The 23272-nt window shown below is 37.9% G+C and overlaps 1 protein-coding gene across 5 annotated transcripts in view; it reads left to right on the forward strand.

Moving 5' to 3' along the window:
• The first annotated feature begins 433 nt into the window (after positions 1-433).
• Positions 434-23272, forward strand: part of PAM (peptidylglycine alpha-amidating monooxygenase) — a 75750-nt gene continuing 52911 nt past the window's right edge. For all 5 annotated transcript variants that reach the window (XM_086770168.1, XM_086770169.1, XM_086770170.1 and 2 more), the window contains exons 1-6: positions 434-565; positions 1737-1857; positions 10453-10510; positions 12627-12714; positions 19119-19204; positions 20894-20977. In XM_086770168.1, coding sequence (XP_086626294.1) covers positions 474-565; positions 1737-1857; positions 10453-10510; positions 12627-12714; positions 19119-19204; positions 20894-20977 — 529 coding nt within the window. In that variant the 5' untranslated portion in view covers positions 434-473. The remainder of the gene's footprint in view (positions 566-1736; positions 1858-10452; positions 10511-12626; positions 12715-19118; positions 19205-20893; positions 20978-23272) is intronic.

The following is a 23272-nucleotide window of genomic DNA, read 5'->3' on the forward strand; positions in this document are numbered from 1 at the left end:
ACTAATGCTGTAATGTGTTAGTCATCCTTTATCTGCTTCTATTTTTACAGGTTCTGAAGGATGACTGACGCTGGTTTCTGCAATGCCGCTTGGAGTCTCCGGCACTGTGGGTTGATAAGTAACGTGCAGATTTAACTGCCAGCCTGGGGAGAAAGCGTCAGGAGTGCTACTTCTTTTCAGCTCCTTCAGTGGACAGAAGTACAGTGTCATCTATCTGCAAGGGAAGATTCTTCAACAGATTTTTACAGCTGATAATAAAGACAACATAGCATCATCCACCTGCCTGATTTACAGCGCATCACCTTCCAAGACAGATGGTCTGTCAGAAGCTGGAGGATGCCTGCAGAGCACATAATAATGAAAGAGTGAATTGATACTGCTCCTACTGCCGCCTAATTGTCAGGATCACAGCCGACAGAACTGCAGTGCCCTTTTTCTGCTTCCCTAATCGGGCCAGGAACAGCAGGGTAGACATGGCTGGCCTCGTTAGCAACCTGCTAATACTGTTTCTTGTTTTTCAGAACATCTGTTTGGGTTTCAGAAGCCCACTATCAGTCTTCAAGAGGTGGGTTATGCAAGAAGACCTTATGTGTTGAGTGCATGCAGCCACTTATGGTATTATGGATGTATGAAAAAGCATGTTTGAGATAAAAATGTGTATGGTATTTGATTTTTGCTTACTTGCTCTGAATTTTCTTTCTGCAATTTTGAAATGGCACTGTTGTCATACTAAAGACAGAAACTCTTGTTTTATCCATAAATTGCTCTATAAAATGTGAGGCTAGGATGATAAAACAACAATTAATAGAACTTTTTACATAACGCCGCAGGTGTATTTGAGACTACACAGAAAATAAACATGTTTTAGCTGCTCGAGTTAGCTTGCAGTATAAAAGGATGTTTTGACAAGAAGGCATGAACTACCTTAAAACTAGGCAATCCTGGGAAATTTTGAGGGGATTCTGAATGCAGAATTGCTTAGGTAAATGTTGGTGTAGTGTGTACAAGAGAAGTAACCTTTCAACTTTCCAAAAAGTGTTCTACTCTTTACAAGGTATATTGAGCACTGTAGTGGCCATTTCACTTCTACATTTCTATACATACATGAATATATGTATTCAAAATTTATATCAGTGTTGCATTGTGTTTCAGATGTCTTACCAATTAGTTCCTTACAGTGATCTACATCTTTTTACAATTTGTTTATACATTGCATTCCACACAGACTTTGATATTCATGTGAAGTTGTAAAACTTACTGTTTTACTTCACTGCTTGTAATACGTGTTGCTATAAATGTTGTGGTGTTGGAATTAAAAAATTCTCCTTTACACATTTTAAAAATATAATCTGTATTGAATTACATACATCAGGTATCTAGTCTTAACAAAAACCCCCAAACTGTCTTGAATGATTAACAAAACTTGCCACTTTCTGGTGAATTAATTCTCTTCTCTGTACATCGATGTACCTCAGACAGTTATTTAGATGAGATGACAGGCTACGTTTTCAGCTAATGTTTTCCAAACTAGGCTATCTGCTTGCTCAGAGGAACTACTTCAGTAAGAGCTTGGTAACGAAGATGTTTTTCTCAGCTCATGAAGGAGTGAAATTTCCAGATCACTCCTGGAGCTACTCAGCATTGTCAAACTTCTTTACTAGTTCTGAAGACTCTTCTTTTTAGAAAGATGTAACAAAAATCAATATTTTAAAAAATCTTTCCTCCTTCTTTTTAAGGTATAAAGATACTACCAGATCTCTTTCCAGTGAATGCCTTGGAAGCGACCGGCCAGTGATTTCACTTGGTCTGTCAGATTTTGCGTTGGACATTCGCATGCCTGGGGTGACACCTAAGCAGGTGGGAGAAATGCAGTTTTCCTTTTTGCCACATACTTTTTTTTTTTTTCCTAATCTACAAAAATAAAGCCTTGACTATGATATCACTCACATAAAATAGAAAAAGAAACTGAGGTGGCTTTTATAGCTATATGTATATACAGAGAAAAGTAGGAAATAGAAAAGTAATCTCAAATGAGAGAAAAATCTTCTCATCTCTTTAATTTTATTTTTAAAATACTGATTTCATAAGCTGAATTGCTAAAGTTTATTAAAACAAGGAACATGGGTTTTATTAAAGTGAAATATTTCCAGCTGTGCTCATAAGACATTCATTTATTTAGAGTTGCAGATTACACCAAATGTCAAATGGTGCCTCAGTGAGTTTGGTTATATTAAGTTGAACATTGCTGCAACTTTGGCAAGTTGAGAGAAAACAACCAAAAAAGCATTTTATAAGGGCAATCCTTTTGACCCAGTAAATTAAAATACTCCAGGAAAGCTACTGCAAACAAGTCATAATGGTATACTCTTTCAGGTTTGAAGTTACTTATGTTCTATTGAGCCAAGTGAGTAAAAATGAAGACAAGAATTAAGATTTTTAACATTAGCATTAGCATTTTTAAGATTCACCTGAAAGTCTTGAGATTCTGCTGCATTTTCAGATCTAGTTTCATTAAGCAAGACAAACAATGATTAATCAAGTTGTTTTTTTCAGTAAGGCAATGCAGGGAGTTATGTATGTCATTAAAAGACCCTGCATCTCTCTTAGAGGGTGACAGATGCTTGGAAAGAGCATGATGTCGTGCTGCAGTAGATGATGACTCATTGTTGCAGATAGCACTTTCAAAAAATACTGAAGTGAGAATGAGGTTTTCGGTCATTGGGGAGCACCTCTCTGGAGCATGTAATTTAGAGCAAGTGGTATCATTCCAGCTAGTGCAAAGCAGAAATGTAGTAATTTGTCTGCAGCAAAATATTAAACTTCTCTTTCACAGCTCATCCAGGTGAACATTTAGAATTACGTTTTATTGGTTTTACCTGAGGAGCCATTGGTTGAGGACTAGGAAACATATATGAAGGGATAGAATCATATAATCATAGAATGGTTAGGGTTGGAAGGGACCTTCAAAGGTCATCTAGTCCAACACCCCTGCAAGGAGCAGGGACATCCCCGACTAGATCAGGTTGCTCAGAGCCTCATCCAGCCTGGCCTTGAACGTTTCCAGGGATGGGGCTTCCACCACCTTTCTGGGCAACCTGTTCCAGTGTTCTATAACTCGCATTGTAAAAATTTTTTTCCTAATATCCGATCCAAATCTACCACCCTCTATTTGAAAATCAGTCATTTCAGGTTCCTATTAAAAAAGAGAAAACCAAATCCCAGTACGAACAACAAAAGGTCGTGATAGTTAATAGAAAGGACATAATACTTTTCATATTCATGTGTACCTATAGCCCGCAACCTTTACATACACAATAAACTGAAATGCTACGGTCTAGTGTAGATTTGGGGGAAGGATGGGGGAAGACAACAATAGAAGGCAATTTGGCAAGTTGATTTTTAAAAAAAGTAAGTGAAAATAATCAATAACTACCCTTATATACTTTTAAGTCTAGTTTTTATTTTCCTCTCTCAGTCTCACCCACTCTTCTCGTTTCCCTTCCTACTTCCTCAGTGTCTCACACTAACTGTACAGGAAATGTGATTCCCATTTAGACAAGTTAAACACTGATACATTCAGCAAGAAGCAATGGCAGAAAAGCCAATCCTTATTTTCTTACAGTTCACAGAAGGAGATAACCAACAGCTTCATGCTTCTAGGGCCATTAGTTCATTTTTGTGGCAGAAAGAACATGGAAGGGAGGAGACCTCTATTAGATTCTTCTGTAGTTGCTTGTTACTAGCTCACTGTCTTCTTCATCTACTGCTTGGCCCTAATTGCGGGTGGGTGTATTTAGCAACCATTGATCTGGTGTGAGTTCACGTTGTCCATACTGATATTTACGTAAGAACTTAAACTGGGAGTTGGACTCAATAATCGTTATGAGTCCCTTCCGACTCAAGATATTCTATGATTCTGTGATATATAGGTTTCTCTTTCCAGGGTCTATCTGCAAGTTTATCTCTATTCATAAAAGTTGCCAAGATAAACCAAAGAATGAGAGAACAAATGCAATTTCTAAAATGCTTTATTAAGGGCTTTCGAGAGGTGTAGCACTATCTTGGTTATGACTAATTTCAGTTCCTGCATTCTCAAGCATAACTATTTGTATGGGAAAGGCAGGAAAAGAAGAAAACCAAGCAGGAAGAGCAGAAATTAGTGGAGAAGATGTGAATGGGTTACATTCTAGAGAAAGAGGAGTATCACATTAGAGCAACGTGCCATCTCTTCTTTGTCATGTATTTTTTGTGAAAAGAAAATCTTATTTCAGCTGGATTGTTATGAATTCTGAATTCACACTTTGGCCACAGGTTAGTACTTTCAGGAGACTTCCCAAACTGAATTCTGCCCTCTTTCTTGGTGGAATGTACATGGAACAGTCACTTTCATTATCTAGAGTCATAGCTAGCTAACAGAAGGATGTTTAATGGAACTAACTAGTTCTTTGTTTACAATTTATGACAAGCGTGACCTACGGTAGACATATAGTCAGAAGGTTTATGCAACATAGGAATTGTTCCGGAAAGGATGGAGTTCTTGCTTCTTTAGTGAAAAATACCTCCAAGCTGGAAAAAGAAAGGGAACCTCTGAAATAGTACTGCTGCTGAGTTGAGTTCTTCCGTAGTATCACTGTAGGCAATTGTATTTAGTTTTGTTTTCCAAAGACCCTGGTACTCCAGCTTCCCAGATAATTCTTGTTGAAAACAGATACTGAAAATTAATCTCTTTGGGTTCCAAGAAGTCTAACCATCTGTATTTATTCCCTGAAATTAAAATGAATTTTTGGTACTACCAGTAAGTTTGTACATAGATTATGAATGTTCACGTTGTTGTTTTGGAATGATTACTGTAGGAATCCTTAAATTCTCTTAGTGTAGGGGCATACAGCTAAAATACTGCTTGAACCCTGTAAAATATATACCTGATTGACAGAGGAAATATGTACACATGTCCAAACAGGAGGGGGAGGGAAAAGAAACCCCCAAATGATTTTGTGTCATCTGCATAGGTAGCGCCTTATAATGGTGGAGGAAATAGGATTCTTGGTGGAACGATTTGCAAATGACTGGAGCCAAGTTTAACATCTGTCCTTGTATTGGTAGGTTAATTGCATAAAATTCAGTTCGTATGTATCTCGTGTAGTTGAGGCTGTGAGAAAACGTACTTTTGTTTTTCCAATATGTTACTGGACTCATAATGACTTTGGAGGCTGGGGGGAGGTTGCCTTACATTCTGTAGCTGCACTTGCCCTTGGGTGAACCAATGAGAACTGACCCCTTGTGCAGTTAGGAGTGCGCTAGCTGTGCGGATCTGCCACCAAGTTGTGCATTCTTTTGGCACAAGTGCCAAACATGAACATTCATGTGAAGCTGTTCCAGGTGCTCCTTATGAGCAGGGGCACTGAAATGTATATTCAAGCAATACAAATTTGGAAATCAGAGAGGTAGAATAGTTTTCCAGCTCTGTAGATAAGTGTGGTCTGTATTCATTGGTGCTTTTGAAGAGTGCCACCTCTCATAAGTGGGAGAAACAATATTTGTGATACTTAAATACTCTGTTTTTTCTTAATAATTATTCCAATTGCACAGTAGGGAAAAATGCAACTCATTTTGAAAACTCTAAATTTCAGATACGAAACCCGATACTGTTAAGCAAATTGAAGGCTATTTTCTGAAAACACTATTAAGAATGCAGGGTAAACATGTTTACTCTACCAGTAACACAGTTTTGCTGCTGTGAATATCTGTGTTTGCTACAGATCAAATAAGAAATAATGATAAAAAAATATAGTGCAACTAAGACTGTATCTCAGGTAATTTTGTTCTTAAATAATAATTTGTTTGGGTTTCTTAATTCATTACTACTATGTTTGAGACTGAACAAACTTTTCATTGGTAAATGAATTTTGGTAGAGCATTGGCTCAGCAGTGACTCGTAATACCTCTATATTCAATTTTGTAACTTTAGTTTCTTAGTTTGAAATTTTTGGTTAAAATTTTTCTTCTTATCTTTGATTTGCTTGGGTATACCATACCGGATAGAACTACGTAAAACACGAAGGAAATCTGATCATTTAGCTACCCACATTACTGGCACCTCTTTCTTTACTGCTACAACAACAACCAAGTTGAGATCTTGATGCCAAGACTTGCTCTGATTCTGGAGAAAGTTATGTGAATGACTTGGTTATTATGTAGGGTGGAATTCTGTAAAAAGTAGAATTCAGTTACTTACATGAATCTGAACTGTGGCACAGTGAATATCAATCTCAGAGGTTTATGAGAAGTGATACAATTATTAGTCAGTAATGGCCCTTATTAATAACAAAGATTCTTCCTTTAAAGAAAAGAGGAAGGGGGCAGGTGATGGGAGGGAAAAGTGTGGGGCTTTTCTCTTCTGCCCTCCCCAGTATGCTTTCAAAAAGCAGCCTTTGAAAGTTCTATTCATCACGTCATTTTACTTTTTTTTTTTTTTTTTGGTGGGTTTGTGCATAGTGGAGCAATCTCACTTTTTTCCCCTCTGCTTATTTCTTACCCAAGTTGAAGTCTACATAATAATTCTCCTCTCAAGATGGATCAAATGTGCACCCTCATGCTCACAGACCTACTTATGGTAAGGTAGAGAAAAGAGGACAGAACTATTGTGGATTCAGCAACGTGCCTCTTTGTGGTGGTTTAGCCCGGATCACCACACAGTTTCTCACTCACTCTCCCCCTACCCAGCGGGACGGGGGAGAGAAATTGGGAAGAAAGGAAAACTCGTGGGTTGAGATAAAAACAGTTTACTAAAATACTAAAAACTGCAAAGCTAACAGAATATAAGGAGATATATATACACAAAATATACAAAATGAACAATGTATGATTTCTCACCACCCGATGTCCGAATGACTGACGCAGCCCGTCCTGAGCAGCGATCTCAGGAACGACACCGAGCAGCAAGCAAAGGAGGGAGAGCAAGCTAGCAAGGTAGAGGGAACAATGCCAGCAAGCAAGAGAGAAGAAAAGGGTGCCAAGGGTGCCCAAACGGATACCCGGATGAAATGGATGCCAGAAAAGAATGCCCCCTCCCATGGGCAACCCACACTTATATACTGAGCGTGACGTTTATGGCATGGAATACTCTCTTTGGCCAGTTTGGATCAATTGTTCTGTCTGTCTTTCGCCCAGCTTCCCGCATCTACACGTTAACGAGACTTTAACGAGACTTGGAAAGCCAGACAGTGTCCTTGGTCTCATTAACAACAACTCGTATCATCAGAGTGTTTTTATCAACATTCTTCGCACATGAAATCCAAAACACACTGGCTACTGAGAAGAAAATTAACTCCATCCCTGCTGAAACCAGGACAGTCTTGTAATGCTTTAGTGTCAGGATGTTCTTACTCTTCTTCTGTTTCAAGTCTGGAATATTGACAATAGGAGATAAGCAACCAGAATTGGTTTTGCTGAATCCCATAACTGTTTTTTCATTTGCTCATTTTATCTTATTAGATAAATGCAACTTGGCTTGTACGTCAGAAACAAAATTGAAAACTCTTGTGACTATGCCAGGATGAGTTTTCATGCCAGTAATGGTAAAGACTTCAGAATGACCACCTTGATTGGCTGCATCATCCATTTGGCCAAATGATCTTTTCTCTGACTGTACCCAATAGGAGTTATTTACAGAAAGACCATAAGAGGTAGGATAGGAGAGTAGTAATGCAAAAACTAGAACAAACTCTCCTGCTTTACAGTAATAATGAGAGGTTGCTAGCTTGGAGTTTTAGTCCAGACTATCATATTTATTAAATAGTGTTAGTTTTGTGTCATGTCAATAAATTTTAACCCATAAATAATTTTGGTTTTTTTTTTTTTCAAATATGCTTCTTTCCTCTTCAGAAGTTATTGGAAACATTTTGGAAAAAAAGTCGTATTTAGAGTGGTTTTGTGGGTTAGTTTCTTGGTTTCTCTACTTTTGAAAAATATATTTTGATAAAGAAGGAGAGGAGATAAGTTTTTTTTTTTTTTTAAATGTGGGTTAGTAGGATGGAACAGTAGGAAGGGGTAAGGGATATGAAACTACACTGTGAGTAGTATGGAATTCTCGCGGTGCAGTGCTTTGACTGTATTGATCATCTGCAGGCTTGTCATGCTAAAGTAACTGCTGGCCAGGCTCTTTTGTTAATGAAATGGAGTCACTTTAGATTACTTTGGAGACAATCTGAAGAAGACTAATGTAAGGCAATACAAACAATATAAAAAATAAAAAACTTTGAATATTCCTTTTCTTCCCACCTCTCACCCTGTTTCTTCTTCAAAGCAGCTGATCTTAGGCTTTTTTGTTTGTGTTTTTTTTCCTTAAAAAAAAACTTCGATCTTTTTTAGGATTAAAATCCTAAAGCCATATTAGGTTACATAAGAGCATGTCTCTAAACTATATGATGTAAAGTACATTGGTATTGAAGAGAGATGACATAGGACACGGAAGAAGGATGTTTCACTGGGACAGTTGCTGCTTGTAGATGTATTGTAACACTGAGTCAGAGATGCACGACTGACTTCTGTAACACCTCTGGTAAATGAGTAGTAGCACAATAGCATTTTAATACATATATAATTTCCAGTTAACAGTCTTTGATTAAAAAAGAAACAGCCAGAAATATTAGTACATCTAGACTCCTAATAATCTTTGTAGATGTTACAACACAGTTCATAAAATCTCAGCCTAATACTCTGTTCTTAGCTAATTTAATTCTTAGTTGGGTAACTGATACTTTCAGAAAATACATTGTCATTATTTTTATTCCACACCGTTTCTGAATTCAGTTTGTGTTTAAGGCAAAATATCTACTATTTATTTCTACTAAGAAAAGGCCCACAAGGCTCACGTCTTGCCCTCTCTGCCCTCACTTCAGCTTCTTCACATCTTCTTTTTTTTGTTTGTTTTAATAATTATTTTTCCCCTTCTTAAGTATGTTATTATAGAGACATTATCAGTGATCATTCTGCTACCAATTGGCTCAGCCCTGGCCAGCAGCAGGTCTGCCCAAGGCTCAGCTAACCAACACGATAGTTGACATACATGTTAAAAAATGGCTGTTGCAATGATTTACTGCTTGGTGTTTTTGATATACAAAGTAAGAGCCTTTCTTTCAATAGGGTTGAAAGAAAGTTTAGGTTTTACTGTTCTCAAGGACTTTGTTTTATATTGCAAGTTCTTTCACAGTTATCCAAGGTACTTGTAGATGGAAAAACTGGATTTTGTTTGTGGCTGTTGCTTTGAGTTACTGAGTTTGCATTTTAATTGATTCATGTTTTAATCCACCAATACTTTGAAGGCTTACATGCTGAATGTTTTAAACTCAAACCAAAAGTCTTTTAGGCAACAAAAGCAACTGTAGTATCATGAGGCATTCTTGATAACTTTTCTGCCCAGAGTACCCATTGCAGTGTGTCTTGTGCAGATGATTCATCCACTTCCTCCAGGAAAGTGTTAGTTCTTTACAGTGCTTAAGCAAGAAAGTAATCTATTGAGGTGTTTCTTTTTAATTGATTCTGTTCTTTTTCTTTGTTCTAGAGGACAGGTGGTGTTTGTTAGAATGCCCAGGGAAGAATATTTTCATTGATCGTAATAGAATTAGATGCATGAAAAAAAAAATTTCTATGATTGTTGGTATAATGGCCAGCATTTTTACACTTTGTTGTCTTGTTATAGAAATCTTGGAATAATGTGAAATACTGCTATTGGTAGAAATCTATTTAGCTATAAAGTTGTAGAATCATCAAATATCTTGAGTTGGAAGGGACTCATAAGGATCATAGAGTGCAACTCCCTGCTCCTTACAGAACTACCTAAAACTACTCCATATGACTAAGAGCATTGTTCAGATGCTCCTTGAACTCTTGACCGACTTGGTGTTATGATCACAGCCCTGTGGAGCCTGTTCCAGTGGGCAACGAGCCTCTCAGTGAAGAACCTTTTCCTAATGTCCAATTGGAACTTCCCCTGGTGCAATTTAATTCCATTTCCATGTTTCTTGTCACTGGTCACCAGAGAGAGGAGATCAGCAGCTTCCCCTCCACTCAGGTGCTGTTGATTCTTAGATTATAGTAAGTTTACGAATATTGAGAAAGTAGTGCATACCAAGAACAAAATGAATCAGAAGCTCAGTAATTCTTTTTGCTTTATGTAGCGCACTAATTGATTCATGCTGTTCATTTGGACATCAAGAAGGCACTGTTACCCCTTCAGATTCTTAGCAGATGGAGAGGGGATGATGTTTGTTAACCACTGCAAATTAACTGAGTGCTAAGGCTGATAAGTATATAATTTTTATATATTAGTTTGCTCAGTATTCCCACATTCATCTGCAGAAAGTGTAGAGAATTTTGGTGCTTTGTTTCTATTCTTTTCATTCTAAATATTCAAAATTTAAAGGTAATTTCTATTCTTTTGGCTTTTAATAGTCTGATACCTACCTCTGCATGTCAGTACCCCTGCCGGTGGATGATGAAGCCTACGTAGGTGAGTATTTGTTGACTGGAAGAACCTAAGCAAGACATTTTGAAGAACCTCAGCATTTTGTTTTTTCTTTGACACGTGTTGACTTAATCTTTGGCTGTCAGAGTTTCCAAAGTGCATTCGTCATGGCTAATGCAGAAACAAACTAGAGAGTGCTACTTAGAGTCAAGATAACAAACTGTATCTGGAGAGATTCATGAGTAGTAGTAGTTAAGGAGCTGCATGCAGATGCCTCTGGCAGTCAGTACCAGCCAATCCTATTTGTTAAGTATTGGCTTTCTGTCTCTGGCCGGATACTTAATTCTGCTCTGCTGAGCTGACTGTTTATTTACCTGCTGGTACAGGTTGTAAATCCTTTGCACTTACAGTCAGTGTTGGCTGCAGTGAGATTTTACTTATCTTGGAGAAAAAACCAAAACCAATCAAACCCTCTCCCCTCCTTTTTTTTTTTTTTTTTTTAAATGTCATGGCATGAATAAAATGGCAGACAAATAGCAGGAAATACAGTAGTGTAGTGCATAGTAGTGTACAAATGCTGAGATCATATAGATCAGGAAAACAACACCATCTGTTCAGAAGGTCTTTGAGGTACTTTTATTTTGCCTTCCTTGTGAACATACTGTTGTTCAGGTAGAGAGAAGTCTTGTTGGTTTGGCTGAAGATAGTTTCATTATCAGAACATGCTATGAACTGAAATAAAACAAAGTTAAAATGTCTATATTTTTCTTCCTTTACTCTTTTGTTGTGTTTTTGTATATCTGCGCTTACAATAAATATGGTGGGAATCCTGTGTAGTTTTCGTTGTAGTGTATTACAAGACTTTTTACTTGTACATTTCCTTGTGGAAATCCTTCAAAAATAGAATATTGTGTTTAGATTTTCGTGTTGTATTGTGGTAACTGAAAAAAATTGAGTGAATTTTCTTCAGTGCTTTCTCTGTACATCTGTTTTGTGAAGAAGTAAGAACCTGACCTCACAGTTGGGCTGTGAGTTTGAACCCAGAAAGAAAAATGAGCATAAAAGGGAGTGAGTGTTCATTCTCTGATAAACTATACTTGCTGTGCAGTGTGTGCAATAGACTATTCTGCTTTCAAGTCATTCAAAGGCGTACTGCTAACCTGCTGCTTAAGCAATTTTTATTTAGTGCTTCACTGAGTTGCAAAATTGCATAGTTCAATTCTTTATTAGACTGCTGCACAGTTAGTTCTGTCTTTGACGTTTACATGTGTTAAAGCCACATAAGCTTTTTTCGGTGTGTGTATGTTTAAAAGGACCTACTATAAGAATTTGCTTAGAAATACTTAAGCAAAGTCTCAGTGTGAATCATGCAGGGCAACCCATTTTTTTCTCTGAAGAATAAGAATTTTTTCCATTTTATGTGTTTACGTGTTGTTCACCAGGTTATTATAGGATTTGGTCACCTTTCCAATGATCACTGTGCTGAGTTCATTACAAAGCAGTGTAAGGTCTGGACAAAGAAACCGTTCTAGTTGTCAGGTGGAGCTTTGAAGAGCAAAAGGAAGATGATGAGCAAATTAAAAAAAAAAAGAAAAAAAAACTTATTCTGTGAACATAAAATTTTCACATGATAACATTGCTTACAACCTCTTATGTTTGGATGCCTTGAAAATAAAACCAAATTGCTTATTTGACCTTTTTTTTCTCTTTGATCCCTTCCACCAAAATGAATAGGCATGTGGTCAATCTTAAGCATGTGATCAGCTCCATCTTGCTTCAGTATAGTCACTGGAAAATGTTTTCAGTGGAAAAGATTTGTCAGATTGAAGTCTCCATAATCAACAGAAGTTACCTAATCATTGGAAAGACTGGACTCAAACATATGCCATTGTAAATAACAGAAAAAATGGAAACTGACCTATGTTATAAAATCCCTGAATAGCACATTAAATCTTCTTCTCAGGAAAGAGATTTTTTTGTGACATATTAGTGAGAATTTAAGGAAAATGTGTAAGTGGAATGCAGAAGATAAATAAGTGAGTGGGGACATACATGCTTTGTTTCTAGTATTAGAGAGAAAAAATGGCACAAAATGCTCTTACATATGTAACATGCTAAGAATAAGGATAGCTTATTTGTTTTTTTTCATTTTGTTTTTCAGTTGACTTTAAGCCTCATGCCAGCATGGACACTGTCCATCACATGTTACTCTTTGGATGTAATGAACCCTCTTCTACTGAAAACTACTGGTAAGAGTTGCAACTTACTTTTGTTATTGTACCTAACTTCGATTGTGTTAATTGCTTGCACATAGACATTTTCCACTCTTGCAATTTCTTGGAAAAGTAGACAGATCTTGAAAGAAGAAGAAATGTGTAACATTCCTGCCTTTTGGCACTTAAAGTGTTTTATTTTTTTTTAACTAACTCCTCTGTAAGGTGGAGAAAAAGATCGATTTTCTGATTCTTCATGACTAATTGACTGCCTCCAAGGAAGAGGAGCTATAGTGGACAGTATGTAATGATATTGGATACGAAGAAATCTAAGCTTCATCTATAGTTGGCTGCTTTTCTGTGTCTGCAGTATTGTATCAGGTAGGAAGGAAACTGAGTAAAGGATAAGCTGAAGAAGATTCTCTCTGTTCAGTGGTTTGGTAGTTGCCCTTCAAGATGCCTAAGCACTGAGGGCAGAGGGAAGCTTTCAGTGCCGCTAAAACAGTTGTGGGTAGCCAAAGTGAAGAAGATGTGAAGGTGGGTGGAAATTAATGGTCTGGCTGGTAATTTTGCAAGTTTTCTCCAGGTTTTCAAGACAGAGCAGATAAGGTAGTTTTACTGACACTGGTGAGCTTGTATGACTTATTCTGATATGTAAAACTATTTTAATGTAGATTTTCTTCTAAGAGTTGTGTAATAACAATTTATCTTTTACGTATTTACCAAGAAGGTAACTAGAGCTGGAATTTACAGCTAACAGTATAATATATTGTATTTCCCAATAAAATTAGCATTTCAAAAAATCTCTTCGTGGTTTTGGGTGATGATTTGATTAATATTTAAACATACGACAAACTTTGACCAAAAGTTTTGTCTCCCTCCTACTTATCAGCCAACAGATTTAGTATTGAAAATGTTGTAATCTTGTCTTGTGAGAAAAGCAGATGCTTAGAAAGCTCAGAAAAAAAGTAAAACTATGAAAGCACAGAATTTCTATTGTTTTCTTTTCCCAGCAGACAGCTTTTTCAAGATGTTTTTATTGTGTCTTGTATGTTAGAATATACTTTTTGAGTAGTTTAATGTGAAAAATACACCAACATGAAACTCTTCCCCTTGTGACCTTTTAAAACTAGTTTACATCTTGACTGTGCTATTTAAAAGTGAGTAGATTGTACTTGGTAGTTTGTTTTGTTTTCATATATCTGGAAGTAGTTTTATGAGAGCCTTGAAATAATGTGTACGTGATAGAATTCTATTGTTTTAGATTGGTCAGGTGCTTGCGTTGAGATGAAGTCACAAGGTGATGCCTGAGTCACATCTAGCTGGTTTTCTGAAGATGTAGGTGAATGTTTAGTTCCTGAGCTTTCTGATATGAAGAGATGGATCAAAAGCTGGAAAGTCATGAAGTTCTTCAAAACTGAATCAGACTGAAATCCTAGGTTTGAGATTAGGGTTCTGGTAGTTTGAGCTCTCTGGCTGTATCACCACTCTTCCTGGAGAAGAACAGTTGCGCAGCAGAAAATTCACCAGTGGCAGTCTGTTGCTTTTGTTCTTGATTGCTGTACTTAACAGCCTCCTGTCAAATGCTGAAACATATAACTAATGTTATGAAACACGTAATTAATGTTGTATTTAAATAGATATTTCCAATTTTTCATATGCAGGTTTTGATTAAATCTCGCTGGTTTTTTTGTGCGTAGTTTCTGGGGTGTAGTATTTGCTTTACATTCTCAGAATGAAAGCTCTTCTTTCAGTGTCTCCTCGTTTCACATCCCTGTTGCTGCCTGCAACAGTTTGCAACATTTCATCTTACTCTGCCCATGGCTATCTGCAAGCCTAGCATGATCATGTCTGTACTTCATAAAACAGGCTTTAGACATCTGCATTTATGCCTGTTTGACACACTTATGTAAGCTTGTATAAATGCCTGTTCGCTATGTGAGTGTATATAATTAATGTAGCATGTATGTATATAGACATACACGTCTGTGTTTATCTATGAATGTCTGTGTTGTAAACATGTTCATTTAAATGTTCAGATGTGTAGAAACTGTTGCACGTTTTTTAAAGTCATTATGGAGAGTACATAGAATTTCACAGCAAGGGTTTTCCTACTAGTTTAAATTCACTAGAGACTTCCAACCACTAGAACCAATTTCCTTAAAGTTATTGTGGTGACTCTGTGTTAATGATGAGATGTCTGTGTTATTTTTTGTTTTCTTTTGTTACTTGTCATTCTTTTTGTTACCTGCAGACTAGTAAGTGATGATTTCACTTGCTCCTCCGTCTACTAGAGGAAGGAATGGTCGTTTGAGAACTGACATTTGAGGACAGCACTGTAAGACTTGTTTAGCAAGGACCCTTCCCTTACTGTTTACATGGTCAACATTTTTACATACCTAGTTTTTATTCAATTAAGGCATACAACATTGATTTTTTGCTTTATTATAGTTTCTTCTTCAAAATTCTGGGCAACATTAGTCAGGTGATTTGTAATTGTTTCTAAGAACATTAAAACATACCAAGTCGAGCTATTTTTCATACCATCATGATGTGGACTAGGTGTACTCTGGAAAAATAGTCCTTTAGGAGCGTTCAGAGTACACGGGCAAAAATCATTTCCCTGAAGTGTGAAGTTCTATACAGGCCAGTTTTGAATGTGGAGGAATGGGAGAGGGGAAGATACAGCATCCAGATAACTCTATTGGGGTTAGCTGTCCTGTCAAAATCTGTGATGCCACTCTGGCCCACTAGCGTTTTTGGTGACTTGAGGCTATTCATGCAAATGCCGCTGGTCTTTTGAAAGTGTCTAACCGTGTGGGACCCGTGCTGGCTCTGCAGAGTGACACATTCACTGAAACATGGTAGAATCTTTATCTGAACAAATGCTAAAGGAGTACACAGATGTTTCTCCCTTCTCAAAACATCCAGGCCCTTCCACAGAAATACAGTAGACTCCCAGGGCTCATTTACTCGGATTTTCCTCAGTGCACCAATAAAAGATGTAGCTGTTTCTGTTTCTTGATCATAATTGTCCCTAAAAACAGTTCAGCCACTATGACAAGAGGGTTTGCCTGAGCTGATAAACTGCTGAAATTGAAGTAGCATGCCTGAGCTGATTCTTCAAAAGTTCAGATTCTCCATAGATAATCAAGAATACACTTGAACGATTTAAAGGAAAATGTTGAATTATTCAGAACTTCTGAGTGTCCTGGCAAGATAGGTCTCACGCTGCATCAAACCTAACACTGAAATGAGCTCCTGTGAATGAGATGATTCATAGACATAGCCTTTATTTAGAGATCAGGTGGGACAACTTTAAATAGTTATCTAATCTAAACAAATGTCTAAATACAGGTTGTAGATCACCACCTAGTAATTCCTCCATCAGACTTGCTGCTTCAGTTGGTGGAAGAGCATGGTTTCGGAAGCTTTTGACATCAAAAGTTCAGTAAAGGTTGCAAAAGATGTCAAGACTGGTTCAGTAAAATATTTCGCTGCTTGAGGAGAGTGGGAAAAGTATAAAGATTTATATTTCTGAGTTGTCACTGCCCCAGAGTGTCCTTCACCATTCAGTTTAAGATCTAAAAAGTGTATTTTTTCTTACTCAGTCACCTCAATTATCCTTTTTTTTTTTACAAATCTTGGTTAGAAACAAGGAGTACAGTATAATAGAGAATGAAATAAAAAACGTTCTTTGTTTTCCTAAGCAATGCAAATATCCTAAAAGCATAGCCAAATACTGGTCTTGCTGACATAGTGAAATATATTGCTTTCAGTCTAGGTAATCAGTCAAAACCCCAGTGCCATTAAAAAACCCAGCTCCTGAGCTTACCCAAGGTTGAGGAGAATGCATTTGGAAAGTTCAGGAGAGTTTGCAAAGAACAAAGATCGGAGAAGCAGTCAGTAAGCTCTGTTTCCACGCCCTCCCCTACCTGCGTCTCCCCCAAATTTTGATCATAGTCAAAATTAGTTGTTAGTACAATACAGGATACTATGCAGTTGTATTCTGTTTTTAAGGTATTCTGTGCCACTCATTCTGTTCAGAATATCATGATTTTTTGCATGAAAAGAAGCTATGAATTTCAGTGATTTTTTTTTTTACTTGTTTATAAATTTATACTTTTTTACTAGCTTCCTGCTTTTAAATCTGTTCATCAGTTATCTTAACTTTTCTTTGTAATCTCCTCTAGGTTTATTTTTTTTCTGAAAACTTGATGTTTCAAGATCAGCATTGGTGGCTAAATGAGAGGGCTGACCATTTCTAAGCATAATGAAAGAGCAGTGTGTGTATTTAATCTTTCTTCCTTGCAGTCTTCCACTGGCCAGTGTCTCAGGAGGAAAGTTGGAAACAGCCTGTGGGTTTTGTTTTGGTTTGTTTTTTTTTACTTAAGTAATATGCTCCTAAAATATACTGTGGTATAAATTAAGGCCAGCTGGCCCAGAGTGTTGTGGTGAAGCTGCGACGGTGCTTGTGGTTTCTGCTGTTGTTCCTCCTAACCAGTCTCTTCAACACGTTTCCAAACTGTGCAACTCAATACCTGGTTAGATCCCTGAAGTCCTTTGGGGTTTTTAGACTCTAGCAGTTGAAAGCTGCACAGCTTTTACCTGCAACTATGAATTCAATGTATGAAACATTAGTTGTGAAAAATTTCACTTATCCTGAAATAAGTTTTGCTTGCCCGTTGGGGCATGTTTGAAGGAGGAGATGACCAACTAGTAGTTGTGAAGGTCTAGAAATATGTGTTAGGAGCAAAATTAATGAAAAGGAAGAAGTGACATCTTCCCTTTTCTCTTGGTCATTGGAAGATTATGGCAGTGCTTTCTGTCCGAAAGCACAGCAGCTATGTTGCAGTAAGGCTTTCTAGGTTCAGAGAAACACAGAAAGTCCACTGAGATGGTTTTCCCTACATGCTGGAAGAACTGGTTATTCCTGGGAGGGCAGCCTGCAAAGCATAATCATCATTTGTTCTGAGAGGTGGGCCATATGGCTCAGGCATCTTCAGCATCTTTAGCAGCCTCCGTCTGCTAAAAGTCCTGGTCATAAAAGACCATAAAAGCATAAAAGCTTTTATACTTTTCTTCAAACTATGTGAGACTCTGTTTTCCCCCAGTATTTAAGGTGACTGAAACCATCTTTATGTGTACAAACATTTTCCCAGGTCTCATTTTACCAGCGAGAATAAACAGAGACGGGGCTGTACCACTTTGTTTTGGACTGAAACCTTGGCATGGGTATCAAGCTTCATTGCATCTGGCTTTGATCAGTTGGTCTAGTCTGAATAGTTTCAGGTCGAGGCTTTCTAAAAGTCATAGCTGTGTATGCTGCACCTATGGAATGACCTCTGCACTCTGTGCTCAGTGCCACGATGTTTGCCACTGAAGAAGGTACAAATGCACTCTGTAAATAACAGGTTTCCCTAATAGAGGATCAAGAGGGAGAAGTGGCTTCTAGGTGGGTGTTTGGAAAGACCCTCATCATCCTGTAGCCTACACACACGTAGAGCAGTCAGCGCCCTCTTGGATGTGGTCCCGGTACATGGTGCTGTCTGTATGACTGTGTCTGAATGGCCTTTTGTGGATTTGGTAGTGTCTGTGCCCTGAGTTTGTCAGTTCCTGTATATTCAAGGTGTCTAGAGTTTAACAGTCTTTGGGAGTCTTTTGCACTCCACCCTTAGTGTTACCTGTAAGGTGTTAGCTGCAGAGGCTAGGGACAACTCTAGAGCTCTCAGCTGGTGTAAGTATTTATGACCTTATTGTGGTCTGTAACTTGGCAAACACTTGGGCGGGGGGGGTGTTGGTTTTTTGTGTATGTTATTTTTCTATTTATGAAAAACAATAAATTGTACCGTGGAATTAAAATTAACTTAAAGCAGTGATTTTTCATTAAGTACAAGGAAGACCATGAGTGCCTCCCACCTGTGGTTCATATACAGCTCCACGTCACCTTTTTTTTTGTCAGTGATTTTTAAATGAATTTTAAATATTAATTTTGACATAGAGCTTTGTTGTCTTGTGAGTGGTTTTCTGTTTTGTGCACAAATCCTGTCACTCTGTAAATGTGGCAACTGTTGTCATTTTGTGGCACTTGACCTAGTAGTGCTAGCAATTTTCATGTGGTTCATTCTCACAAAAGGTTCCTTTATTCTTTTCATCACTGGCTGCTAGGCTAGCAGGGACTATCAGAACTATCTATGGTTTTGACCTTGTTTGCCTAACACTATCTAAGGCAGAGGGAGGGGGGAAAAAAAAAGAAGATGGAGAATCTAATGATATCCAGGAAAGAAATCTACATTAAAAAAACTGTTTAATCAACATACATCCAAAAGCATCTTCAGAGATCTTAAAATTAGTTGTTTTGCATCTAAGTCACCTGCCCTTTTCTGGTTTTGAAATTTAAAAATTATATTCCATTTTGTTTTCTTTCCTCATATTTTTAGGGACTGTGATGAAGGAACCTGCAAAGACAAATCTAACATTTTGTATGCTTGGGCAAGAAATGCTCCACCCACCAGGCTACCCAAAGGTATTGTGCCTTTAATGTGAAGTTCTTGTGTACAGGGGCAAAGGAGAGAGGAGGATGTGGAAGTAAGCACCTGGCATATCTAGGATCCTCCTATAACGTTTTTATTATGCCTAGTTGATGGAAACTGTATAAATACCAACATCATAAACTGTGAATATATTATGCTAGCTAATGTACTTGGAGATTTTTTGTCATCCTGTGTACTGTATCATTATGGGTTTCAGTAGGGGGGGAAAATGGCTAAGGGAGAGATAATGGTCATAATACAGTGTTTTATATTTATATAGCATTAATCTTGCATTTAATACTGTACATTATTGGAAGGGTACTATTTATGTATCTTTCAGTTGCACACAAACTGCGTTAAAATATTTTTGTGTGTTTGGGAAAGCACAAACGAGTTCAATCTGAACATTGATTTTTTTTTTTTCTGTGTCTTAAGTATACTTGACAATTTTATGTGTTTTTCATTTCTCAATGCTTTAATGTCATTGAGCAACATGTTTAGGTACCCATTTTCTTGTATGAGAGATTATTTTGTTGAATTCAGTCAAAATATTTTAAGCAACTTGGAGTGGGATGTCTGGAAGACAGGGAGAAGTGGTTCTTTCCAGTAACCACTAAGGGTACTAGAAATACCTACTATCTATATAGCCTCAGTCTGAAAATACCTTGAATTATAAACATTTTTTCTTTTATCTTTTACTACCTCTTTTCATAACTAGGATCAGTGCAGTGTCCTGAAGAGGTTTGTTTTTAACAATCCAGCACAAATGTTATTTGATTTGGTTATCAGAGTGTCAAGTTAAAAAAAAAATGTTGTTTGGAGGATTCTGTGGAAGCCTGGTATTTGCTTTCGTCTTAAACCCCAGCTAGCAATAATTTTTGTGTCTCTAAGGTGTCCATAAATACAAAGTTTGTGGGAGGGAGGTTCATAATGATATTTCGTTTGTGCAGAGAGACAGACTACAGTCCCATTTATAAGTAGACTTTGCCCTAGGCAGTGTTTAATCTAGTGGGATTCACTGACCGCATAGGAAGAAATTGCTTTTTCTGCTTCTTTTTAAGAGTGTTCATTGTAGAATTGGTTTAGAGAAATCCCTTTTGGTGATGGTAATATTTTGCAATTTCGTTGTTTCAAATTGTTTCAGATTCCTCTATTTTCTTCTGTGTCTGTGCTTACTTCTGTCAACAAGTAACATGGCTTCATAATTTCCACAATATTTTTTCTACAGTATTAATTAACATCTTGAAATATTTTTCTGCAGATCATTTTATCTTTTCATTCTCAATGTCTTCTTAGTAAGTCGGTGTTAATCAGTTTGTGTCATTCACAAGCTGTATGGGAAATAAAAGTTCTACGAAATTGTACAAGGATGGCGAAACTTGATTTTTTTTTCTTGTATATAGTTGTGTTTAAATATGTATATGTAAAATCTGTATTCATATTCTTGGATTGGGAGAATTCTGTGCTTAAAGGAGGTACCTGTTCATTAATAACTAGAGAATGTGTTGTGATGGTGGTTTTCTCAGTTTTCAGGACGATGTTTTCTTCACTTGTGTCTCAGGGAAATTTTCTACTCCTTCAGTCTAAGCCATTTCAGTGATTTGTATTTTTAGATACGTCAGCAGTGGTGAGCCATCTTTTATTCTATTGTTTCTGAAAACAACACATTTTCCTTCTCTTAGGTGTTGGATTCAGAGTTGGAGGAGAAACAGGTGGCAGATTTTTTGTGCTCCAGGTACACTATGGGGATATTAGTGCATTTAGAGGTATGTATTTTGGAAATTTGTTCTGTAAATTATATCTGCTACAGCATCAAAAATATTTACATTCCCAGTAGAAAATAATTTTGCTGTTAGAGCTACTCACAAAGGTAAAGATCAGTGGGCATATTTGTAATGAAGTTTATTTATTAACTGGACTTCTTTATAAACTTCCTTCATCTCTATAAATGTTTGAAAGATGAAAAGATTTTTTTTCTTCAAAAAATATAGAGCAAATAACTTAAAGTAATGAAGAAGCATTGATATTGGAACATATCACTTCACTTGAATAGCGGATGAGAAAGATGTCCAGTATGATACTGGCCAGTATCTGTGTGTTGTCAGTGAGTGTTTCACAGAATGACACAATTGTTGAGATTGGAAGGCACCTCTAAAGGTCATCTGGTCCATTTGCCCTTGTTCAAGCAGGGCCACCTACAACCCATTGCCAGGACCATGTCCAGAGGGCTTCTGGATATCCCCAAGGACGAGGACTCCACAGCTTCTTTAGCCAACCTGTACTAGTGCTCCATCACCTTCACAGTGAAAGAGTGTTCTCTGACATTCAGAGGGAACCTACGTTTCAATTTGTACTCATTGTCTCTGTTCCTGTCACTGGGCATCACTGAAAAGAGCCTGGCTCCATCCTCTTCTCCCCCTCCCTTCATGTATTTCTATACGTGGATGAGATCCCCCTGAGCCTTCTCTTCTCTAGGCTGAACAGTCCCACCTCTCTCTGTGTTTCCTTGTAGTAGAGATGCTCCAGTCCCTTCATCATCTTCATGGCCCTTCCTTAAACTCTTTCCAGTATGTCCATGTCTCTCTTGTACTGGGGAGCCCAGAACTGGACACAGTACTCCAGGAGTGCCCTCACCAGTGATGAGTAAAGGATCACCTGACCTGACCTGCTGGCGATAACTTTGGCAGCTGAGGATACCATTAGCCTTCTTTGCAGCAAAGGCACATTGCTGGCTTTTGTTCAGCCTGGTGTCCACGAGGTCCCCCAAGGCCTTTTCTGCCAATCTGCTTTCCAGCTGGGTGGCCCCCAGCGTGTACTGGTGTCTGGGGTGTTCCTCCCCAGGTGCAGGACTTTGCACTTACCCTTTTTTTGATTTCCTGAGGTTTCTGTCAGCCAACTTCTTCAGCCTATGGAAGATGGCAGCACGACCCTCTGGCCTGTCAGCCACTCCTCCCAATTTGCTGTCATCAGTAAACTTGCTGAGGGTGCACTCTGCCCAATCATGTAGCTTGTTAATGGAGATGTTGAACAGGACTGGACCCAATATTGGTCCCTAGGATACACTGCTGTTTGGCATTCTTCAACTAGACTTTACACCACTTATCACCACTCTCTCCACCTGACCATCAGCCAGTTTTCAGACCACCAAACTATCTGCTCATCTAGCCCATACAGTATAAACTTGGATTAATGAAATGCTGTACTTCATTAATGCACATTTTGATATTGGTTATCTGAGGTTTTTTGGGACAAGATTAATATATAATTTTTTTAATTTCATGTTGTACTTTGTTCTTTAAACCTGAAATGCCTTCTTCTGACACCTTTGAGATGCATGAATTCTTGTTTTTACTCTGTGAATCGTATCCTGTGCGGAGTTTTTGGGTTAGACCCTCTCTGGCCTTCAAGAACAAAAAACCTGTGGATTGTCGTTCTCTTGGAACTCAGCTGTGATACATTACTGTGTGGTATTAAAATAAGAACGTGAAGATCCTCATGGGCTAAGTGATAATGAAAATGTTGGACTTGGAAGAGGAAAGGGGAAGTAAGCTGAATAATAACAAAAAATTAAGGGAGGAGTATGCATTACACAGATAGGTTGAGCTATGCCGCTGGCCTCTGGATCTTTCTGGGATACCATGGTAAATGATCCACAGGTTCTACTTGGTTTAGAACAGAGAAGTTACCCTGTAGCTGTCAGCTTCCCGGTGCCATGCAGCCTGTCTTCTGCACACCTCTGGCAAGGTTTGGGCAGTACTCATCTAGATTTTTCAGCAGCACTATCTGAAGCTGAAAGTATGGTTTCTACCTGACTTGAAGATACAATGTAGCATAATGGCAATAATGGTAACTGAGGAGGAGGGGGAAGGAATACACTGAGAGTGCCAGCGCTGGTCAAATGGAGCACATGTGCCAATGTGCACACCTGAAGTTGAAAAAATTTATTTTCATGAAACAGTTCAGATGAAGCTGTACAGCCCCTGAGACTCTTTGCCTGCTAAAATCGCAAATAATTAAAGTTACAAACCTCTAAAGAGAGAATGTTAGTTGAGAGCCTGGTC

Source organism: Chlamydotis macqueenii, chromosome Z, assembly GCF_036417535.1.
Source record: "Chlamydotis macqueenii isolate bChlMac1 chromosome Z, bChlMac1.mat, whole genome shotgun sequence".
Taxonomy (NCBI): domain Eukaryota; kingdom Metazoa; phylum Chordata; class Aves; order Otidiformes; family Otididae; genus Chlamydotis; species Chlamydotis macqueenii.